This window comes from Monodon monoceros, unplaced genomic scaffold (genome assembly GCF_005190385.1).
Source record: "Monodon monoceros isolate NGI ecotype Baffin Bay Population unplaced genomic scaffold, NGI_Narwhal_1 Super_Scaffold_2, whole genome shotgun sequence".
In the NCBI taxonomy this organism is placed as follows: domain Eukaryota; kingdom Metazoa; phylum Chordata; class Mammalia; order Artiodactyla; family Monodontidae; genus Monodon; species Monodon monoceros.
In genome coordinates, this window is record NW_021703776.1 from 61,050,056 (window position 1) to 61,075,438 (window position 25,383).

At 43.1% G+C, this 25,383-nt stretch overlaps 1 protein-coding gene across 8 annotated transcripts in view; it reads right to left on the reverse strand.

The window, feature by feature from the left end:
- Positions 1-25,383, reverse strand: part of PDE1C (phosphodiesterase 1C) — a 610,522-nt gene that overhangs the window by 503,419 nt on the left and 81,720 nt on the right. For all 8 annotated transcript variants that reach the window (XM_029234327.1, XM_029234329.1, XM_029234331.1 and 5 more), the window contains one exon: positions 3,355-3,441. In XM_029234327.1, coding sequence (XP_029090160.1) covers positions 3,355-3,441 — 87 coding nt within the window. The remainder of the gene's footprint in view (positions 1-3,354; positions 3,442-25,383) is intronic.

A 25,383-nucleotide genomic window follows, 5' to 3' on the forward strand; every position in this document is an offset into this window, starting at 1 on the left:
GTCTAAAAACTCTTGGGCTCTTCTTCTCAGGAGAGATTTCATACTTCCATTATACCAGGACTTAATGGAAAAGTCCTGCTACCGCATTATCAGTGATACCTTATTTACTGGTACTTTACAAAATATTAGGCATGTTCACCATACAAGGCAACCTGGTACAAAAAGAAAGAGATTGTAGTCTTGTGTAGTGGAAATTCTACATTACGATCTTAAATTATAAAAACCTTCGTGGGGGGGGAAAGCACAAAGTCTCTACATTGACAAGATGACTGAAATCTCAGAATCACAAGCACATTTTTCCAGATGTTGATTATGCTGCCGCCCAAAACCTCTACCAGAGAATCAGACAGTCTGTATTATCATGACAAAAGAAAGCAGTTATGTTGGCAGCAGGTGGGAGTATTAACGATTTAATGCTGAGCTGCTTTTGTCAGGTATTTAAGTTACCAAAAGGCATTTTTTTAATTGTGATAAATTCTTACACATACATTTGGCAACTGAATTTCTAACAAAATGCCTCTCAGGCCAACAAAGGGCATTTCAGAGAATGGAAGCCATTTGGTTTCCTCTTTTCACGAGTTGCCTCTTGACTTAATTAATCTCCCTGTGATTTTGAAGATATCCTCCAGACCACGAAGCACTGTCACTGACACACGGCCTGCATTCAGCGAATGGTTACGGGATTGACTCAAAATGTGTGACAACGGAAGCAAATCACAAGAAAATTGAATTGTTGAAGTATGCTGGAAATCAAGACCACTTGTTGGAGATAAGAAGTGAAAAAGGGTAAAAATGAGGTGTTAACTCAGTGATTAAATTGAAAGAAGTGTCAGTGGGTCCTCATTTTCAACTCCTGTTTGTTGAGGTCCTCACTGTGGTCCAACCACTGTGACAGACACTTTCATCTCCAGAAAGAATCTTAGCCCTCACAACAATTCCCATGTTGCACATTAAGAAACTGAGGCCAGGTGCAGCAAGGTGGATGTGACATCTAAATGGGGACCAATCTGACTTCTCCCCAGGCCTCCATCCACCATGCTAGGCTGCCTGTCTTCATCTTCTCAGAGGGTGCAAAGTTCCAGACACTCCCATCTGTTGGCACTTCCACCCATTCTTACTTTTTCAACCTCTCCCTTGTTTAATCAAGTCCAAAGAAATACATAAGCAGAGAGGAGAGAGGTGCCAGTTAGAGGCCACAGAGTAGGCCCTATTCCTTTCCCATCTCCCACCTGGATTACAGAACTGTGCCCTTGAGCTGTCCTTGAGGTTTCTGTCCCTGGGAGAGGAGCCCTTAGCCACCTCCAAGCCTCTCCCCCAGCCCATCCTCCAAGTACCTTATGTGGTCCTGGTTCCCAGCCACAATACTGGCCAGGCCCCAGCCGCACTAACCACCTTCAGCTTCCTGCTACACAAGGGGAAGTGAGAAAACCCAAGCGTCATGAAGATGACTCACCTAAAGTCAGCAGCCCCTTAGAGGACTGCAGACCTGCCTCCCTGATTGATACCCAGATGGACCCTGGAAACCACTTAACAGGGACTCTCCTGGGAAGATGGGAGGGAGATCTAGTTGCCTCAAAGGAGTGGCAAGGAGAGAGAAAGGGGAGAAAATGCCAACAGTACCCAGAGGCCCAGTGTCCAAGCTCCACAATCTACCTGCCAGGCTCATCGTCCCTGCCTTCAGGCAGCTCACTGTCTAGGGGGACTGACCCACAAGTGAACAAATGATAACTGAACGTGATGCATAGACAGAGGGACGTCCAGGAGGTGGGGGGAGCCCAGCATGGGGCCGTTAGTCCAGCCCACAATTTCCTGGAGGAGATAACATCCACACCAGTCTCTTCTTTTTGAGATAAGAGTGATAAAAAGACATGAGCAAAAATGATAAGGTTTCGGTTTGTCTTTTTTTTTTTTTTATAACAATATTGGTGTCATTTTCACCCTAACCATACTCATTTTCATCCTGCCTCACTCATGTTAATGCAGTAAAACTTCAACGATGAACAGCACAAGTTCTGAAGCTGACCTGCCAAGGTCAAATCCTGGTGCTGCTCTTACTGGCTGCATGCCCTTGGGCTTTGCCTCAGTTTCCTTATTTGACTGCTGTGAGGACTAAATGGCTTAACACGTGAAAGGTGCTTAGAGCAGTACCTAGCACAAAGTAACCACTCAACAAACTGCTGCTGCTATCATGTCATCGTTACTTTGTTCTCACACCTTGCGCATTTCGGTGCACTTCTGCACAGCAGTAACCTGCGAAGGGTAGGAAGTCATAGGTAAAGTAACAGGGTCAGAGAGGGAAACAGGTTGTCCTAACAACTAGTTAGCGCAGTTCCGGAACCAGAACTTCTGAGGGCCCGTGTTATTTCTAATGCTTCACAACACTTTATAAACTTGTTTTAAAATACTGAACTCTTAACATAACATTGTAAATCAACTATACTTCAATAAATTTTTTTTAAAAAACCCTGAGCTCTTAGATGAAAGTTCCTTTAAAAGCCTTAATTTTTACATAAACAAGGAGGGAAATGGCACTAGGAGACAATGTGACTGTCAACATTCAACAGATTGGAGGACCCCACACCTAGGGTTAATTTGGGAATACTTAGAATCCAAACCAAATGTCCTTCTGAGTGTGATAAAAATCCCTGCAAAGTCTCACGGGGTTCCTCTGTCCAACATCCCCCAAACTGCCACAGCCCACAGCACCAGGAACCTCACTTTGGAAAACACAGGCTCTCCCTCCCCTGCCCAGGTCCTTAGGGCGCCGTCCGCACACCTGCACTTACCACCAGCACCGCTTGGGGGCGCCTGTGTGCTGGCAGGACTCCGAGCACAATTTCGGGCTGCCCCTGGTCTCTTCTCACCGGGACGAAGGGACCCCCCTCCCCCCGACTTAACTGGCAGAAGTGATCAGGGGGAAGGGCGGTGAGCACAGGAGCAGGAGCAAAGGCGGGAAATCATGAAGTGATTAGCCATGAGGATACTAAGATGGACCACATTTGCTTGGATATTTTTCCATGGGGAGTGACAGCGTGGAGTCCTGCCTTTTGCGTGGCCAAGAGACCTGCAGGAAGCGCCGCATTGCTGCTTTGGTAAACGCTTAGCAAACTCCCGAAAGACGCGGCCGGTTCAGTGAGAAGGGCTGAGGACTAAGGTTCAGAAGAGGTGGATTCAAACCTAGCTTCTCCTTAGCTGAAAAAAAGCATTAGCACTCTGAGTCCCGATTTTTCCATCATTTCATTGAAACTGATAGTACTGGTCACTTCTGTGTTCCCTTAAGCTCTTGCAAGAGCTGAGGAAAGAAGAGTGTTTGGAGGATTCTGAACCAAGTCAGTTGCGCGCAGGGGGGCTGACCTTGCTCTCCTGCGTCTTCGAGTTTCTCCTTGGTTTCCCCCGGGCTGTTCCACTCTTCTTCCACGGTTGTCCTCCTGGCTCCTGCCTCTATCCGCAAAGAAAAGAAACATGCCCTGTCAGCCACCTGAAGATAACCAGAGGAGCCCATCCTCGCTGACCTCTCTGGGGTGTCTGCTGCAGTTGACTAGCTCTTCTGCCGTCACTTTTGACTTTGGGTCTTCCTGCACTCCCATGCCCAGCTCCCGCCTGGCTGGCCTTTGACCCTCCTCTGCACCCTAAACACTGGTGTTCTGTTCCAGAACCTTTTTCTCTTCTCACTCTCCAAGTGATGGCATCCACCCCCTCGGGTGCTATTGACTCCTAATCTCTTCAGCCAGCACAGGAAGGGACTGAGCCATCTGGGCAATGGGCAAACCAACCCTGGAAAGGGACCAGCTGGAAGAGTGAGAGGAGCTTCCTCCAGACACTTGGGACGATCCCCACAAATCATTTTGGAGGAGGCAAATATTCCTGCATCTTGACAGGAACACAGGACAAACTTCAGTATAGAATATCACTTGTTGCAACTCTGTGAGTAGTTATAATGACTCCCATCTTTCAAGTGGAAAAACAAACTCAGAGAGGTTGCGTAATATGCTCAAGGTCACGGAGCTCATAGAGGCAAGTCAGGGTTTGAACATGGGTCTTCAACAGGTCTAGCGCACTTTCTTCCTCTCCACAGCCACCCCTCTGAATACGAAGGCTGGAAAGTTAAGTCCATTCTAAAGTGAAAATACTCCTACAGAAATTTTTCTTAAGATGGCGTTTAACTGCACGTATTTTACGATGACAAAGCATTTTCTCTGTTTTCTATAGTTTTTATGCCTCCTGAGCATAGATAAATAAAACATAATTATACATTTTATTATCCCAAAATCCTAACGAACAGGGTGGGTAAAAGACCATACAGAATGCCATGGCCTTGGACACAGAGCAAAGCTTCCCTGCCCACAACCCAGCCAACTTGTGATTTTAAGTCAATTCTATAATAATTTTATCATTTTAATAATTTTATCATTTTAAAAATGATCATTTCCCAAACAGTTAATCTTCAACCTGCTAATTGGCAGATTACTGACAGGCTCTTGTCTGTAGTGACATGCCGTAAAATTCACAAATTTGGGGTGTCACTGAGACTACACAATGTATAGTATATTTTGAGAATGACAATTGCTTGTGTGTTGTGAATTTCAAGTATCATGCTTGTCACAAATAGCAAAGACTTTGTAAGAATGGAATGGGGTTTTCTTGTCCGATGCCTTTTCAGACCTGTCTGCTACTTTTTTCTGTTCCTCTTTGTTAATGGATTTGCTTTCTTGATGGAAGAGAAGAAAAAGGTGGAGTTGAAGGTAGTATGCAAGTAATTGTTCTAGAAATATTGTCACTCTTGTACGTGCCTGCCCTCCAAGAGCAAACACACACAAACATGTACACCCATAGTCCTGTACACATTCACACAATAGATGTTTCATCTGGATGTTCATTTTCACATATCTTTGTCAATTTAAATATGTTTAAGGAAAATCCTATCATTCATAGGACACTTTCTGGGAGAAAAAAAACTTTGAAATGTGAGGAAAGAAGCATTTCTTGAGCACCTACTAAGCCACTGGAGCTGTGCCTCATACTGTCACTGCAGAGCTCCATCTCACTGAAACCCACACCTCCAGCCAGGTAGGTGTCATAATCTCTGTTTACAGAAGACAAAAGTGAAGCTCAAAATAAAAGGTGCATCACAGGTCCTAGATCACTCACTGCAAAGTGAGAGAGTCCTCATTCAAACCAGATCTGTCTTGCCTCAGAGGCTATGAATTTTGGAGTGGGGGAAAGACGAAGGATAAATTTCACAACAGTCCTGATTCTTCGTCTACAGCAGTCCTCATCCCTTTGCTCTGATCTACTCCTAGCAGCTGAAGAACAATTACTCAATGACAAAGCAATAAAAACCTCAAAGAGAATTATGTCAACCTCAATCACTGTGCAGGTCCTAAAAAAGGCAAATTAATACCCCTCCCTTCTGTGGGGAAGCAGCCTTTCTTTTAACACAATCACGGGGCAGAGCCATGCATTATTAGTTAGCTTGGCTTTGATTTGCCAAGACAGCACAGGTGAGTTCTGAAAGGAAAAATAATTCACGAACGGCAAAGTGACAATGCATGTGAGAATGGAAAGGGTCAAGGGGTCACAATCTCTCAGTCATTGTAAAATTACTTTTGGATGCTGTGGAAATGTCACCATCTTATGTTAATTTCTCCAGAATGCATAAAATTGATGCTCCAGAGTTACAGGACATTCCTGACTTCCTGCTTTCCCTCCAAGTGCATTGTTCAATAATTAAAATCTATTATATTCCTAAAGCAAAACACTTGGTAACACCTCAGCAGACACTGGGGAGGAGAGAAATGAAATTTTGATAGCAGGTCTGCTACTAACTTGAGATGAAATCAGCTTAATGCTAATTATTCTTCACATTCAGTTTCTATATTTACCAAATGGCCTAACTTTTGGAGTGCCAACTGAATTAACCATTAACTTTCCCCAGCTATCCACACTCAACCAACCCTTCAAGCCCTATTTCAAACCCCATCAGTTGTTCAAATCCCCTTACTACAGCCCACAAGGATCACTCCCTTCTCTACCTCTATTTGTACTTTTGCTCATACAATTAGTATTTAATATACATATTAAATGTATTAAGTGTGCCAGACAATAGATGGGAATTGAAAACAGAATGATTACTAATAATAGCTGAAGTCACTGAATGCTTACTAAGGGCAGATATTGTTCTAGGTGCTTTTGTGTACATGAAATTATTTAGCCCTTGCAAATCTGACCAATTATACAGATGAAGTAAACTGAGTTACTTAATAACTTGCTCAGGGTTACTCGGATCATAAGTGATAGAACCAGAATTTGGACCCAGACAGCCTGGCTTAGAGCTTAGTCCTGGCAATTAATCACTACTCTACGGCTGCCTATTCCAGGCCCACATTCCAGGAGATCACAGTTGAATGAAAGACACACATAGAATCAGAAGATGACACAAAAGTGTGATATGATTGAACACACCAAGGAAGAGGGGCCAACACAAACTGGGAGAGTCTAGTAGGAATGTGTCAGGAAGGTACAGGAGGGCGGTACCTTCCAGGCATTTTTAACAGTTTAGTAATTGACACTACACCTAGATCCAAATTTCTCCCAGGCTGAGTAGGGCTGTATAATATCCTAAAAACTAATCTCGCCTGGGCTTATAAAGAGTGCTGTGCCGGTAAAACAGTTCTCCTGGGCAGAAATGGCCACAGCCGAGGGGATGGGGCGGGGGGTAGTGCTGATTTGTATTTGCAGGTTTTCTTTGCCAATTACTATGGGGTAAATACTTCCACCACAGCAGATTTCAAGCTACCAACCAAACGTCACTGAACTCATTTGGGATGAGATGTGTACGTTTGGGTCTCGTGAGCCGATCTGCACTGGCACCAGCACACCACTGTGTGAAGTTCCTGTAGTGAGTGTCAGAAACTGAGGGAGTGGAGAACTAGGTGGGTGGGGAAATACCACCCCCGAGGGAGACAGGCCGAGGGCACTCAGGAGGGAGGGAACACGTGCTCAATCTCTAGAAGGCTGCAGCAGCCAGGAGAGTACTCGAAAGTTAAAGCCCCCAAAGTAAACTGGGGGCAAATGAGGATAAAAAACCACAGAAACAAGTCAAGGAGGCAAAAGGAAAATAGTAGCACCAGAAAAGAGACTCTAGGTGAACACTAATGCCCAGTCAGAAGAAGAAACACTGAGTTCAGGCAGGCATACCCTTCAGGCAACATCCAACCGGGTCTTGAAGACAAAGCAGAGAATCCAGAGTGCCTTCGCTGTTAGCTCCACTCCTAACCCATCCAACCCCCTCCCAGTGACTCCTCTGGGCTCTCAGAGCATCCTGCGCTGACCTCCACTACAACCTTTTCCACAACACACTGTAATTACCCATGTAGATGTCTCCCACTAGGCTGGGAGCTCCTGAAGGCATATAGCACATGATGTGGGCAAGCCAGTGCGCCAAATGTGGCCCACCACTTGCTTTTAAAGGGTATGCAGGGACTTCCCTGGTGGCACAGTGGTTAAGAATCCACCTGTAAATGCAGGGGACATGGGTTCGAGCCCTGGTCCGGGAAGATCCCACATGCCGTGGAGCAACAAAGCTCAGGCGCCACAACTACTGAGCCTGCGCTCTAGAGCCCGCGAGCCACAACTACTGAGCCTAAGTGCCACAACTAATGAAGCCCATGTGCCTAGAGCCCGTGCTCCACAACAAGAGAAGCCACCGCAATGAGAAGGCCGTGCACCACAACAAAGAATAGCCCCCGCTCACCGCAACTAGAGAAAGCCCGCACACAGCAACGAAGACCCAACTTAGCCAAAAATAAATAAATAAATAAATTTTTAAAAATAAATAAATAAATGAAGGGTATGCAAGCCAAGAATGGTTTTTACAACTTTAAATGGTTGGGAAAAGAAAAATAATATTTTATGATACATGTAAATTATGTTAAATTCAAATTTCAGTATCCATAAACAAAGTTTTATTGAAACACAGCCATGCTCCTTCATTAATGTATTATCTATAGCTGCTTACATACGACCATATGGCCCACAAAACCTAAAATGCTTACTTTCTGGTCCTTTACAGAAAGAGTTTGCCAACTCTCAGCACGTAGACGCCACAAGAAAGGAAACATTGAACAAATGTTTGATTAATAATTATTTGACCCTAGATGCATTCCCAGCCATCCTTTTCTCTTTTTTTTTTTTTTTTTTCCGTACGCGGGCCCCCCACCGCTGCAGCCTCTCCCGCCGCAGAGCACAGGTTCCGGACACGCAGGCCCAGCGGCCACGGCTCACAGGCCCAGCCGCTCCGCAGCATGTGGGATCTTCCCAGACCGGGGCACAAATCCGCGTCCCCCGCATCAGCAGGCGGACTCCCAACCACTGCACCACCAGGGAAGCCCCCCAGCCATTCTTAATCTCATAACTATCTAGACTTTCCCGGTTGGAGGACCCCACTCACCCTAGCAACTAGCTTTGTTTTCCAGCTCCTGCAAGCACTTTGCTCCTAGTGAGAACCCAATCAAATCTTCCCAGATTGGTTGGGTCCAGTCTGTCTATGTAAGTATTTCCAAGTTTGTAGTTCTATGGAATTTAACTAGAAGTTCCATTAAAAAAAAAAGGATTCCACAACTAAATATGCTTAATAAATGTTGAGCTAAACATGCTTCTTTAGTGCAGAATCCCACAAAGCCTTTACGATGCTGATGTTCCCTGTGAAACTCCAAGGAACACTTACCAAACTCTTTGCCCATGAAATCGTTTTACTGAGAACTGTTGCTCAGAATCCACTTTGGGAATCTGATTCTAAAGGAAGTAGGGGATCTGACAAATATATTGCCATCAAGGTTACATGGAGAGCTCATTGTTCTGACCTAACTTATTTGGCTTAACCATGACCACCACTCCCACTCCTTGGCTGTGTGTAGCATAATCTCCATGGCAGCTTCAGCCTGCATCACGCTGGAGGGGGCAGCCATTGCTCCACTCCCAGCATGGCCACTGCCTGAAGACCTCATCATCACTGTCACCTGCAGTGCTAACTCCCTCCACTCCTACAAGGCTTTGCTGAGATATCACCTTCTCAGCAAGGCCACCTTATTTAAAACCACACTCTCGGACTTCCCTGGTGGCGCAGTGGTTAAGAATCCGCCTGCCAATGCAGGGGACACAGGTTTGAGCCCTGGACCGGGAAGATTCCACGTGCCATGGAGCGACTAAGCCCGTGTGCCACAACTACTGAGCCTGCGCTCTAGAGCTCGTGAGCCACAACTACTGAGCCCGCACGCCTAGAGCCCATGCTCCGCAACAAGAGAAGCCACCGCAATGAGAAGCCCGCACACCGCAACAAAGAGTGGCCCCCACTCACTGCAACTAGAGAAAGCCTGTGTGCAGCAAGGAAGACCCAACGCAGCCAAAAAATAATTAAAGTTAAAAAAAAAACAAAAGACCACACTCTCCGCCCCCGCCGCCCAAGACTCTGGATTTTTCCTTACCCTAACTTCTTTTTCCCCCAACACTTATTTCCTTCTAACAAATTATGTAATTTAGTTATTTACTATGTAAGTTCCATGAGGCAGAGACTTCTTATCTGATTTGTCACCAGCATGTCCCAAGCACCTAGAGGAGTGCCTGGCTCATGGCAGGCGCTCAGTAACTATTTGTTGAAGGAATGACTGAATGAATAAATGGTTATAGCCACTGATTTCCCCCTCCAGTGTTTTACCCACAGGCTTTTTGTTTTTTTGAGGTGTCCACATATCTAATATTTTCTTTAATTTTTATTGGAGTATAGTTGATTTACAATGTTGTGTTAGTTTCAGGTGTACAGCAAAGTGAATCTGTTATACATATACATATATCCACTCTTTTTTAGATTCTTTTCCCATATAGGCCATGACAGAGTAGTGAGTAGAGTTCCCTGTGATATACAGTAGGTACTTATTACTTATCTATTTTATATATAGTAATGTGTATATGTCAATCCCAATCTCCCAATTTATCCCTCCCCGCCCCACTTTCCCCTGGTAACCATAAGTTTTTCTACATCTGTGCCTCTAATTCTGTTTTGTAAATAAGTCCATTTGTACCATTTTTTAAGATTCCACATATAAGCTATATCATATATTTGTCTTTCTCTGTCTGACTCACTTCACTCAGTATGACAATCTCTAGGTCCATCCGTGTTGCTGAAAATGGCATTATTTAGTTCTTTTTTATGGCTGAGTAATATTCCATTGTATATATGTACCACATCTTCCTTATCCATTCCTCTGTTGATGGACATTTAGGTTTCTTCCGTGTCCTGGCTATTGTAAACAGTGCTTCAATGAACATTGGGGTGCATGTATCTTTTCGAATGAGAGTTTTCTCCAGATATACGCCCAGGAGTGGGATTGCTGGATCATATGGTAGCTCTATTTTTAGTTTTTTGGTGGTTTTTTTTTTGTTTGTTTTGTTTTGTTTTTTTGTGGTACGCGGGCCTCTCACTGCTGTGGCCTCTCCCGTGGCGGAGCATAGGCTCCAGACACGCAGGCTCAGCGGCCATGGCTCACGGGCCCAGCCGCTCCGCGGCATGTGGGATCTTCCCGGACCGGGGCACGAACCCGTGTCCCCTGCATCGGCAGGCGGACTCTCAACCACTGCGCCACCAGGGACGCCCTATTTTTAGTTTTTTTAAGGAACCTCCATACTGTTCTCCATAGTGGCTGTACCAATTTACATTCCCACCAACAGTGTAGGAGAGTTCCCTCTTCTCCACACCCTCTCCAGCATGTATAGTTTGTAGATTTTTTGATGATGGCCATTCTGAACGGTGTGTAACCACTAGCTTTGTACCCAGGATCTAAGAGGTAAAGGGAGGGGCCAGATTGTACAATGGTAAGAAAGTTTGCTTTCACTCTGAGACGGGGAAACATTGGAAGGTTTTGACCACAAGAGGGAGATAATGTGACAGCATTCTTAGCCAAGCTGCTGGGAAGTGATTGCAATAATTCAGACTAGAGAGATGGTGGCTTGGATCGGGGTGGAGGAGTGGAGGTGGGGAGGAATGGTGAGATTCTATTATAACTTAAAGGACGAGGCAGCTGGATTTGCTGGCAGGGCAGGTGTGGTCTGAGAGGGAAAAAAGGAGTCAAGGATGATGCCAAACTTTCTGACCTGAGCAACTGGAAAGGTGGAATTGCCAAAAACTGAAATGGAAAGACTGCAGGTGAAGTAGGTTTGGGGGAAGAAGGGTGGGCGGGCTCCCACTGCATTCAGAATAAACCCAAGCACATAACCACAGCCTCCAAGTGCCTGCATGATCTGTCTTCTACCCACCTGTCCGCTTCATCTCACGCCAACCACATTCCCCATCTTTCGCCGTGCTCCAGGCACACCCGTCTCCTTCGCTGCCTGGAACACGCAAAGCTCTGTCCCAGATGAGGGGCTCTGCGTACATTGTCCTCTCTGCCTGGAACACAGCCCCACTCTCCATCCCCCACCCCACCTTCTTGCTTTAATCCTTCAGGTCTCAACTTACAAGTCGCCTCCTTAGATGGGAACTCTTACCTGACTTCCCTATCAAGAGTTTATTTCCTCTGCAGCACCTACACATCTACACATCTTATTTCTTTATTTATTTGACCACATTCTGTCTTCTCCACCAGCTTATGAGGTCCAAGGCAGCAAGGACATGACTCTCTTGTTCACTACTGCATACCCAGTACCTGGCACATAAGAACTCAATAAATTTTTATCAGCTGGTTGGTTTAAAAATAGTATCCCTATCTGGGGGGAATCTAAGCTAAGCAGGCATTTCTCACTGAAGCAAATAGAGAGAGCAAAATGTTCTGAGATCATCGGAAGAGAAGCATCATTCATTCATCACCTTAGCCACTGTTTACTACGCACCTACTACGAATGGAATAAGCCTCTTGTACTCTGCAACAGAAACCACACTCATGTTCCCTCTTAATGCTGATGAGCTTTCAATCCAGTATGTATGACCTTGAGGTGCCCTGGGCCTGCTGCTCCCTGCTTTGACCACTTTACATAGGTTCACCCTTGCTTGAGAAGTGCAGCAGCATTTAAATTAACTTGCCCGGTGTTTTAACTCAGAAAGTTTGGGGGGAAGGGGATTCTGATAATAATGCTAATAAATTACCTCTTACAAAATGTGGGACGCAGATGAGAAAAATAATAACCATCCATACTTCTACTACCCAGGAAAAATCAGCAGATCTCTTCCAAGTCTTCGCTTTTTCTTTTTTCCTTTACTGTCAGCGTTACTCAAAAGGCTCACAAGAGCACATGTCCGGAACTGCTGAATAAAGTAGGGCATTTGGGGGATTCTAATTATTCAGGCCTGTGCTAGGAGTGGAGGGAATTAAAGTCCTCTACGCCCATAACTGGTGGGAATTAATTGGGAATGAAATGAAGATAGATTATTAAAAGCGTCAGGGTTTGGGCCTGTTTCCAGCTCATTTGCTCAAATCAGCTTCTACACCTTGCCTTTGTCTCCCCATCAAGGATGCCAAGGAGGCTGGCAGTACCTTGCAGTATAGCAATTCGGCAAATACTGTCCTAGAATCAGGAGTAAATGCAGTTATCTCCCAGAACAACCAAATAGATTCAGTAAGCCATATCAGACCATCTTTCCCAGAAGGTGGGAGACTCTGTTTGGAAAAAGAATCATCTCATACAGGACACCTAGTCATACTAGCTACAGTGCTGGACACCTTCCATAACTTACTTAATCTTCACAATGGCCCTGGAGGTAAGAATTAGCTCCACTTTGCAGATGAGGACATTGAGGCTCAGCAAGGTAAGTGAATGTCTGGGGTCCCACTTGACAAGTGGCTTGATCAAGCTAGAACGCAGCTCTCTCTGGCTCCAAGGCCTTGTTGAGCTACACTGATAGACTTAGCCTTGGCTGTGAACTGTGGGAATACAAGGAGGACCTTTCCTGTGTTGGATTTAAAATTGCTCGTGAACCCACAGTGCTGAGTACAGACTATCTAAAGGGAACTGGGGAAAGCGTCAAATTAATTGAGATCATCACGGGGTGAGATTCCTACTTAATAGACTAACTACACACTGGGGACACGGCCTCAATACAGCCAGAATTTCAAACTGCAGCCTTGTCTCTTTCAGGGGATGCATTTGGATATCTAGCTCCCTGCCACCACCTTTGATGAAAGTGAGTTCAGTAATCCACATTCGGGTAAGGAGCTGAGCCACTGAGAGATGGGTGAGGCCCATTTTGGAGCCCCAGGTCATGATGTGTTCCACTCTGGACCTCAGTTCCAGAGGAAGAGGTCAGGGGCATAGCATGGGAACAAGATCGACACCACCCGCCAAGCTTGTTTTGCCCCCAAAACAGAAGTGCACTGTGTTCCCTAGAAACACTGTGGGTGGGAGGGGAGTTAGGGCCAAAGAGCCAGGAACTGCATCTGATGACTAAGGGGAGTTTTCCAACTAAAACAATTAAGCAAGGACACTGGTGCCTTGGGAAGATTTTCCTATTTCCGGTCTTACTGGGACCTCAGCCTTCCTTCAGCTTGCGCACTTTGCCTCCTCTTTGAACACTGAAGTTAGGTATGTTGCTTTTCTTTCAAATACAGGACAGGTGGCCTCAGGGGTAGTGAGAACTGCATCCCTTGAAGTATCCGGAAGAGGCTGGATAACCACCTGAAAGGGGCACTGTGGACTTGATTCAGATTTGACATGAGGTGTTCATTCAATCTCTCGTGTTCAAATGCAACAACTATTGAGCTGCACTGGTGTACAAAGTAGGTCTGATCCCTTCATGGAATTGACAGGTCAGTGGAGAAGACAGACATGAAAACAAAGGCAGAAAGAAACATGTAATTACCAATTGTGACAGAGGGAAAGAAGAGGGGCTATGAGGAATAATAACAGGGAGAATAAAGAACTTAAAGGAAGGTTCACTTTGTGTTTTAAAACAGTTCACTGCGGCAGTTGGAGGCCCATTTGGAAGCCATCTCATTGGCCTCCGGGAAGAGCGACATGCCTTGAACCAGGTGCTGGTGGTAGAAGCGGGGCACAGTGATCGAACTGGATGCATATTTTGGACATAGAATCGCCAGGACTTGGTGGGACTGGAGAGGTGAGGGCTTGGAGGAGAGGTGAGGAAACAGAGACGACACCCAAGTTTGGGACTGGACAAGAGCATCTGAAATTGTGAGTTTAGAATAATGTACAGATTCCCAGACAATGGGGCTTCAAAATCCAGATCAGTAGGCAAGAGGTGGGGCCAGCCTACCCCTTGGTGAAGCACAGAGCCACCAGGGACTAAAGGCATCGCCACCTAAAATACCTTTCCCATGTCAGGGCTGAAAGGAGAAGCAAATGGGGTTTTATCCAGGGGCCCCAACCTCCTTTCTGTTCTTCTCCCCTCGGTACCACACCTTCCAGGATCCCAGGACTTTTCATGCTGCCTCTAGCTGCTACATTATCTGGGAGATATATATATACAGAGAATACCTGCAATCAATAAAAAAAACATAAACAACCCAATAGAAAATGGGCAAGAGATCTGAACAAGCATTTCACAAAAAAAGGATATCCGAGTTGCCAATAAACATATGAAAAGGTGCTTGACTTCATTAGTTATTAGAGAAACACAGACTAAAACCATAATGAGCCTACCCACTAAATGGCTAAGATGAAAAATACTAACAGTATCGATTTTTGGCAAAGATCCAGAGCAGCAAAATCTCTCATATATTATGGACGGGAATTTAAATTGGTACAACTACTTTGGAAGAAAGTGTTTGGCAGCATCTACTAAAGCTGAATATGTATATAGTCCATAACCCAGCAACCCACTCCTAGGCATTTATCCAATGAAATATATATGTATTTGTATCAGAAGATATGTATGAGAATGTTTTTAGGGGCACTATTCATAATAGCCAAAAACTGGAGAAAACTCAAGTGTCCATCCATAAGAGAATGGATAAAATAAATTGTGACTTATTCTGACAAAGTAAAGCTGTGTAGAAATGAAAGTGGATAAACAAATACTGCATGTAAGAGCATGGATGAATCTCACAAAATAACACTGAAAAATGAAACCAAATGCAAAATGTTCTATAATTCAACTTACATGAAGTTCAAAAACGGGCAAAACTGGTGATAAAAGTCAGGAGAGTGGAAGGCTTTGGGGAGGGGGTGATGGTGATTAAGACTGGGTATGAGGGGGTTTCTCTGATGCTGGTAATGTTCTTTTTCTTAATCTGGGTGTCACCTACACGGGTGAGTCCATTTCATGAAAATCCATCAACCTGTACCTTGTGATCTGTCTACACTGAAACATATTTATGTTATACATAAAAAAAAATGTACTCTAAAAACATCTTGGAAGAGTGTTTGCCTGTGGCAACCAGGGGCAATACAACTGCAATAAATAACCAAAAGCATAGTCAAGGTAAACCAAGGTCATAGCCAATCAGTGCCAAGCACCAAGTTAAAAGAATGAGGATGAAAAAATAGTTAATAAATAGTAAAACCTCTTTATTTTCAAATATTACTTTTCTGAGCCTTGATGTACTGTTATTACAGCATTTGGCTGCCAACTTGTGTTCTGACTATAGGATTTGGCTGGGTTTTGGAGGTTTACAAAGGCATCATTCTATCCTTTTCAAGGTAGGCTTTTGTACCTGTATATATGTACACACCCACTACCCACAAGGATATATACTGTACATAATGTAAGTTTGTGACTATAAAACAATGAGAATGATTCCCATAACCACCCACAAAATGAGTCTGATTATTTTATCATCACACCTGGTCTATGTGTGCATGCTCCTTGCCACTGAATGCCCATTAAAGAAGTCCAAAAACGATCTGAGGAGCTGTCCTGGTCATCAAAAAACTGTGCTGTGTAATGAAAAAGAACACATGCTTTGGAGCCCACCACTTATCTATGTGCCTCTGGACAAGTGATTCAACCTCTTTGACTCAGTTTCTGCTCATATAAAATGGAGGAAATTCTACATAACTTGTGAGACTGGGGTGAGAATTAAATGAAATAACTTACAGGCAAGTGCCTGCCCTGTATTAAGCCCTTGACAAATGCTAGAGTTGCAGCAACAGAGCAGATAGTTGATCTTGCAATTCTACTCATTTTAAAGCAAACACATCAACATTCTCTATTTTCTCCACAACTTAATGAGGACAAAAGTTCAGGTCTTTTGAACTTGCTTCATAGACATTTTCAGAAAATGTTTAAGAACGTGCCAGGCCCTGTCATTTCAGAAAGAAAAGCAGACAAATACAAGGAGGAAAAGCACTGGAACCTTAAACTGGAATTCATGGAACAGACACCATTTCAGGTACACACACTTACACTAAAAATAAAATGAACCGGGCTTCCCTGGTGGCGCAGTGGTTGAGAGTCCGCCTGCCGATGCAGGGGACACGGGTTTGTGCCCTGGTCCGGGAAGATCCCACATGCCGCGGAGCGGCTGAGCCCGCGCGTCTGGAGCCTGTGCTCTGCAGCGGGGGAGGCCACAGCGGTGAGAGGCCCGCGTACAGCAAAAATAAAATAAAATGAACCACCAATTAATGATTCAATGAAAAGAAGGTTCAAAATAAAAGTCATAAAAGTAAATTTACTCAAATTTCATAATTTAATCAAATTTCTTTCAGTAAAACTAAACTACCTACAGTGACAATACATAATTACTAAGAAAGAATAACTTCAACTGCAATGGTCTAAATAAAAGTCCTTAATTTGGGGGTAACTAAATATATAATACGTCCTTTAAAAATTTTTTCCTGACCTATATTTTTTCAACATAATTCCACTAACATTTTGACCACATCTGTGATTAGAAAATGAACTTAGTGAAGAGGAGAAGGGAGCCACAGTGAGTTCCCAGTGGCCACATACTAGCCAAGCCTTGTCAGTGAAAAGTTCCTGGGGCTGAAGAGCCAGCTGCATTGTTCCAAGATGACTATTTCAGTGGCAGAATTTTGCCCAAGCATTGCCGGTTTCGGTTCCTCAACAAGCCTCATTCAACAGGGTCACCTTTGAATCTGTCAGCTACCTAATACTCTTCCAATAAACGTATTTTATGCTTCAAAAATAAATAAATAAATAAAATGGTAAAAAAGAAGAAAATGAACTTACTTTACCTGAATACTAGGATATTAATTAAATAAAGAGTGGCATATTTGTATAATGGACATTAAAAATGTAACCATAAAAGTTGCGTTTACAAAGACTATTTGATGATTTGGGAGAATGTCCATAAAATATTTCCAAACGGGGACTTCCCTGGTGGCACAGTGGTTAAGAATCCGCCTGCCAATGCAGGGGACATGGGTTCGAGCCCTGGTCCGGGAAGATCCCACATGCCACGGAGCAACTAAGCCCATGCGCCACTACTGAGCCTGTTCTCTAGAGCCCACGAGCCACAACTACTGAAGCCCGCGCACCTAGAGCCCATGCTCCGCAACAAGAGAAGCCACCGCAATGAGAAGCCCGCACACCACCACGAAGAGTAGCCCTGGCTCGCAGCAACTGGGGAAAGCCCGTGCCCAGCAACGAAGACCCAACGCAGCCAAAAATAAATAAATAAATAAAATTAAATAAATATATATATATATTTCCAAACGGATAAAATAGATGCTATAAAATTGTACGTGTACACTGTAATTTCATTTTTGTGATACATACGTATGTTTGCATAGGCATAGAATAAAATTTAGGAAAGATGGCTATTTAATTGTTCCTAAGGGTTTTCTTTGAATAGTCAGATTGTGAGGGATACATGTTTCTTTCTTTAAACTTTTGCCTTTTGCAAATGTTACACCATAAATATTTGTTACTTTTATAATAACATAAGAAAATATTCTTCTTTTTAAAAATGACCTGTAATTGATTTTTACTTTTTTGGTGTTTTTTACATCTTGGCAAAGATCTAAGTGTAGGTTTGTAATAATCTCCCCTCCCCCATCATTGCTCTCTCCCTTACTACTTCTTTCATTTTGGCCATTCGTGTGAAACATTTAAGAACGTTATCATGAAATCTAAAGAAGGATAGCATCTGTTTGCAAGTGATTACATGGACGTATTCAAAATGGTATGCCTTAACCAGCATTTTATCAAACAGACTAAAAACTGACAGGTCCAAATCTCTTAAGGGGGCTATGTGGTGAACAGTAAACTCAAGTCTACAATCTGGCCTCCTCCTGGGTGTGTGCCTCTGGACAAGTCGTCCTACCACTCATAACCTCTGTTCCTTGCTTGGGCCCTAAGGGAATGCTTCTCCACCTCTAAGGCCCAGAGGACCCTGCAAGGCTGAGAGGGTGTCCAAGGGGTCTCAGCAAGGCTGGTGGCGTTTGGTCAAGGAGTTCTGTATTAGTGTGCTGGGGCAGCCATAACCAAGTACCACAGACTGGGAGGCTTAAACAACAGAAATTAATGTTCAAACAGTTCGGCAGGCTACAAGTCCTAGATCAAGATGTTGGCAGAATTGGTTTCTTCTGAGGCCTCTCTCTTTGGCTTGCAGATGGCCATCTCCTCCCTGGGTCTTCACATGGTCTTCCCTCTGTGCGTGTATGTCCTAATCTCCTCTTCTTAAAAGTCATACTGGATTGGAGTCCATCCATGTAACCTCCTTTTACCTTAATTACTTCTTTAAATGCCTTATCTCCAAATACAGTCACATTCTAAGGTACTAGGGGCTAGGACTTCAACATTTGAATTCAGCTGGGGGGAGGGGGTGGAGGACAATTCAGCCCATAACAGGCTCCTGTCAAAGAAACGAACATGGTGAGTAGAAAGACTAGTTCTGATAGAAGCAGGAGAGTCCAATTAAAGGTATTATACAGAACTACCTGCAAATTTCCTGAAATATAAGTAGAGTTCCATTTTCTTCACAACCCTTTTACAGCAGGGCACTTCTTAACAAAGGTGCCCTCAGCATGGGGGATCTTTTGTGTATTACCTAACAAGCAAACCGTTCCAACTGTCATGCCAGCCAACAGCTCATAGTTCAATTTTAGCAGCACCCCACTTCTATCCATTAGAGATTGTTTACACACTTATTTGAATATTTTACTGCATTTTGCCCTTATTATTGTCAAATAAAGGTGTAGACAATGGGAAAATGACATACTGGAACTATAGTGATTAGACACATTAAGTCTCATAACCTTACTACAGTTGACACAAAAATGGGAATTGTCATTTGAGCTTGAATCAGGGACTCTCTCAACTGGGAGTTCACTGAACTTAAGCTGATGTGTGCATATCTGTGACAGAAAAAGAAAAAAAGCTAAAGAACACAGATTAGGTTCTAAAACCAGATGATCCAAGATTGCACCTAGAAGACAAGATGTAACTTGGGAAGTGTGTCTTAGCTCTAGGAGAACGGAGTTTCCCTTGTAGCATCCAAATACCTTATGCAGCCTTCATACATTTAACATTTGTAGAGTTTTTCAGAAACTGCCTATAGAAAAGAACTTTCCATAGCAAAGGAAATTTTCTACACAGAAGAAGAGAATTCTCTACAGGAAAGTAGGAAACTACCTAATATAGTTCTTTGCTAACAGTATTTCAGTAAATTATATTAAACAACTCTGGTGAGCATGATTTATCAAGTACCAAGCCGCATCACTGAAGCATACTTTCTGCACAAGTTCTGAGTCACCCCTCCCTCCTCATCCCCAGACATTCATATTCCATGGATTCGGCTTTCATGATTCTTAACTATATCTCTTCCTTTCCACCCCAACTTTCCTAGCTCAGATATTTATCACCTCTTACTTAGAGAGATTCCTAAATGGGTTCCCTAACTCCAGTCTCCTCACCTCTAAACCTCTCATACTCCACTGCCAGATCATTCATTCGTTCAATCAACAGGTATTTATTGAGCCCCTACTATGTCCCAGACAATACGCTGAGGGCTGGGGATTCTATCTTGAGCAAAGCAGGCACACCCCTGGAGGTGACAGTCTAGTGTAGGAGACAGCCAATTTCTAGGAACAAATAATTACGATAAACTAGAGTCATGAGTCCTTTGGTAGGTAAGAACACATGCTATGAGAGCAGGTAATTGGGAGACCCAAACCAGTGCAGTAAAATGAAGAAAAAAAAGTTGCTGTTAAAAAATGATTATTCTTTTTTGGGGAAGATCAGCAAAGTGGGAGATGGTGGGAACAAGGAAGGAGCAGACTTTGATGGGGTAATCAATGCTGTGAGGTTAAGATGTTTCTTAGACATCTGAATGAAGATATCAAAAAGATAAGTGGATGTGTGAGCCTGGAATACAGGATCTGGGATGGAGATAGAGAATTGGGGGTTGTCATGATTTAAAGACATGGAATTGAATGAGATCACCTAGGGAAGGAAGGGAAGGGAGGGGAAAGAGACAGGTACTGAGCTTATAGAGATCCAGTATTTGGAGGTCAGAAAGAAGAGGAACCAGCATAATAGATGGAGAAGGAACAGTCACTGAGGTAAGAGGCAAGGCAGGAACATGCAGAGTCACAGAGCACTAGAAAAGCAAGTGTTTCAGAAGTGAAGTGGAGTCTTTTCAACAAATGGCGCTGGGAAAATGAAATATCCACATGCAAAAAATAATAATAATAATAATTTGGATCCTTATGCTACATATCAAAATTAACTCAAAATGGATCAAAAATGTAGACATAAGGCCTAAAACTATAAAGCTCTCAGAAGAAAACATAGGGGGAAAGCTTCATGACATGGAATTGGCAATAATTTCTTGGATACGACACCAAAAGCACAGGCAACAAAAGAAAAAATAGATAAATTGGACTATATCAAAATTTAAAACTTCTGTGTGTCAAAGGACACAATCAGTAGAATGAGGAGACAACCTAAAGAATGGGAGAAAATATTTGCAAATCATATATCTGATAAGGAGTTAATACCTAGAATACATAAAGAACTCTCATTCGACTCAACAACAACAACAAACCCAACAATCCAATTTAAAAATGGATGAAGGACTTGAATAGACATTTCTCCAAGGAAGATATGGAAATGGCCAACAAGCACATGAAAAGACACTCAACATCACTAATTGTTAGAAAAATTAATATCAAAACCACAGTGAGATACCACCTCACACTCATTAGGACAGCTACTATCAAAAAAAAAAAAACAGAACATAGCAAGTGTTGACAAGGATGTGGAGAAATTGGAACTCTTGTACACTGCTGGTTGGGATGTAAAATGATGCTGTCACTAAGGAAAAGAGTTTTGGAGGTTCATAAAAAAATTACATATAGAATTACCATATGATCCAGCAATTCCACTTCTGGGTATATACTCCAAAGAACTGAAAGCAGGGACTTGAACAGATATTTGTACACCCATGTTCATAGTAGCTTTATTGACAACAGCCAAAGGGTGGAGGCAAATCTACATGTCCATCAACGGGTGGACAGATAAGGAAAATATGCTATATACATACAATGGATGATTTTACAGCCTTAAAAAAGAAGGAAATCCTGCCACATGCTACCACATGCATGAACCTTGAGGACGTTACGTTAAGTGAAATAAGTCAGTCACGAAAGGACAAATACTGTATGATTCCACTTATACGCAGTACTTAAAGTAGTCAAAATCACAGGGACAGAAAGTAGAATGCTGGTTGCCAGGGCTGGAGGGAGAGAGGAATGGGGAGTTGTTGTTTAATGGGTACAGAGAAAAGACTGCTGGAGACTGGCTGCCCAACCACGTGAATGTGCCTAACACGGCTGAACTGTGAACTTAAACATGGTTAATATGGTAAATTGTGTATCACATGTATTTTACCACAATTTTAATTTTTTTGAAGGATAAAAAAATGAATAAGTAGTCCATTTTACTAACAGGTTGAACAAGATGAGGACAGAACTGTCTGTGGCAAGATGTGGCATTGGAGGCTTTGATAAAGCCCTTTCAGTACAGTGAGTTATAGAGCCTTGTGGAAACGTAGGGAGGAGAGAGACCAGGAGGTGAGGACACATGACTTCTCAAACTTCTTAGCTTTGAACAGAAGCACAGAGATGTGGCCATAGCTGGAGGAGGAGGCGGGATCAAGGCTGGCAGGGTGAAGATGAGCAAGATTAAAGGCTGTTCATGGAGAACCGTGGTGCCACCGTTTGGGTTCTCTGGTCTTATGTATTGAAACAAGTAGTTATCGCCTTTTCTCCAGCAGAGCACAGCTGTGCAGGGGCAGGGGCAGAGTTAGTGGCTTTAACCTGGCTTTAACCAGGTTGTGGCTTTTTACAGGCAGGGACAATAGAGGAGAGAGAGAGGCAAGAGGTTTATAAGACTTTGCAAGGGAAGGCTTAAATGCCAGGCCATAGAATCTACGCTGCACAGAGAGGGAAGTGAGGGTATGAGGAGGGGGATGGGTACAGAAGTAGAGGCTTCACTGTGGTCTGGGACTTGCCTGGGTGGGAGTCCTGTTTAAACAAGTGAGCTGGAGACATAGGAGGGAAGGATCAGAGAGCAGGATGCCAGAAATCCAGATTTAAGAGGTGGGGCAGTTATTGTCCATGACTTTGCAAATAGGCGGCTTAATCAGGTCAAATGAAAGGTCTTTGGAGCCGGAGGTCAAGGAACTGAGAGTCCAGAATATTGAATGGACCACCTACATTGATACTAAAGTCACCATGAAGAATGACAAGATAGGAGGAAAACAAAGAGCTAGAGTAGGGGGAGGATGTGAAGCAAGGGGGAAACAGCATGTGCAAAGGCCCTGGGGTAAGTGAGAATATGTCACTTTGAGAAACAGAAAGAAGTTCATTAAGGATGGAGAACTGAGTACCATGGGGAAGGTAATGGATAGAATGCAAGGCTATTTTTGTGAAGACTTTGGAACACATGCAAATGAGTTTATTTTTTATCCACAGGGAAGCTATTAAAGGATTTTAAGTAGAGAGAACTACAATCAGATTTGTCTTTTTGAAAGATCACTCTGATAAATAAACTGATACATCAGACAATGGAGTATTATTCAGTGCTAAAAAGAAATGAGCAATCAAGCCGTGAAAAGACATGGAGGAACCTTAAAGGCATACTTCTAAGTGAAAGAAGCCAATCTGAAAAGGCTACATCTTGTATGAATCCAACTATGTGACATTCTGGAAAAGGCAAAACTATGGAGACAGGAAAAAGAAAAGATCAGCAGTTACCATGAGTTAGGGGAGAAAAAGGAATGAAACAGGCAGAGCACAGGGGTTTTTTAAGGCAGTGAAACTACTCTGTATGCTGCTGTAATGGTGGATACATGTCATTATAGATTTGTCCAAACCCACAGAACGCACAGCTCCAAGAGTGAACCCTAAGGTAAACTATGGACTTGGGCAATAATGTGTCAACATAGGTTCATCAATTGTAACAAACGTACTCCTGGCAGAAGCCAGTGCAGGAGATCGGCTGTGTGGAGGGGACATATGAAAACTCTGTACCTTATGTTCAATTTTACTGTGAACCTAAAACTGCTAGAAAAAAATTGTCTATTTTTTTTTAATCACTCTGGAGTGCTGTGTGGAGCATGGATGGGACAGGGGTAACCCTGGAGAAAGGAAGCCCTGACAAGAGACTGTTGTTGCCACCTGCTGAGACAGGGCGCAGAGAAGAGGAGTGAGTTTAGGGACTGGGGGAAGAGCATGGTGAGTTCAGTTGTGGGGTGGGGGGAGGCGTGTGAAATCTGAGTTTTCCAGAGCTGGAAGGAGTCCATGCCTAATACTTTTTCCATCATAAGCACTAAGCACAGAAAAAGCCACGCAGGGTGCACCCCTGCAGCTCTGTAAACACACTCATCATAGCCAAGGCCGGCTCAGGCCTGTTTGCATGAGGCCATGTAGCATGGTGGTTGAGCTCATGGACACCACAGCCAAACTTCCTGGTTTGAATCTTAGCTCTGCCACTTACTAGCTTGGACAATTTATCTAACCTCTGTGCCTCAGTTTCTTTACCTATAGAATGTTGAGTAATAGCAGTACCTACCTCATAAGGTTGCTGTACATTGAATTAGTGCTTGTAAAGTAGCAAGGAAAGTGATGAATCATCAACAGCATATGAGCCTTTGCTATCAGTACTATGAACACTCACTACTTTGAATAAAGTTTAGCTCATATATTTAGTCCATTATTCATTCATTCAATAAGTATTGATAGATTCCCCACTACTGGCACTCAAAGATAAATCATATCCTAATTCTACTCTCAAGAAACCAAGAAACAGAGATTAAGACATGCAAACTTTACATTTTCAACCCCAATCTGAAGAACAACTTGAATTACTAAATGACAGCAAGTGTTATCAGAATATATGCATCACCACAAAGAAAAAAATTCAAATACGTTTGAAGTTAAAGCGATGTATTGATCTTCCTTCATATATATAATCTTCCTTTTCATATAGCTGTCTTTAAATGATATATTTAACTTAATATATATTTTAAGTGTGTGTACATACTAATACATACAAGTATTTCACCTTGCTTTGCTTTTAAAAAGCAAAGTACCCAGAGAAAACCATCATTCAAAAAGACACATGCACCCCAATGTTCACTGCAGCACTATTTACAAGAGCCAGGTCACAGAAACAACCTAAAAGTCCATCAACAGAGGAATGGATAAAGAAGATGTGGTACATATATACAATGGATATTACTCAGCCATAAAAAGGAATGAAATTGGGCTTTTTGTAGAGATGTGGATGGACCTAGAGACTGTCATACAGAGTGAAGTAAGTCAGAAAGAGAAAAACAAATATCTTATGCTAACACATATATATGGAATCTAAAAAAAAAAAAAAAAAAGATCATGAAGAACCTAGGGGCAGGACGGGAATAAAGACGCAGACCTACTAGACAATGGACTTGAGAACGTGGGGAAGGGGAAGGGGAAGCTGGGACGAAGTGAGAGAGTGGCTGGGACGAAGTGAGAGAGTGGCATGGACATGTATACACTACCAAATGTAAAATAGATAGCTAGTGGGAAGCAGCCGCATAGCACAGGGAGATCAGCTCGGTGCTTTGTGACCACGTAGAGGGGTGGGATAGGGAGGGTGGGAGGGAGACGCAAGAGGGAGGAGATATGAGGATATATGTATATATGTAGCTGATTCACTTTGTTATAAAGCAGAAACTAACACACCACTGTTAAGCAACTATACTCCAATAAAGATGTTTAAAATAATAATAACACCTCATACAATTGTTGTATGACTTAAATGAGTTAATAAACGTGAAGCACTCAGAATAGTAAGAACCCCAAAAGTACTAGCTATTATCATGCAGAAATATTCCACGTGCTTATTTATTTGTAAGCCCAAATCAGTGTTCAAGTAATTTTATTAAACTCTGGAATATGCATCACTAACAAAGGGAAATGCTAGATTTTACA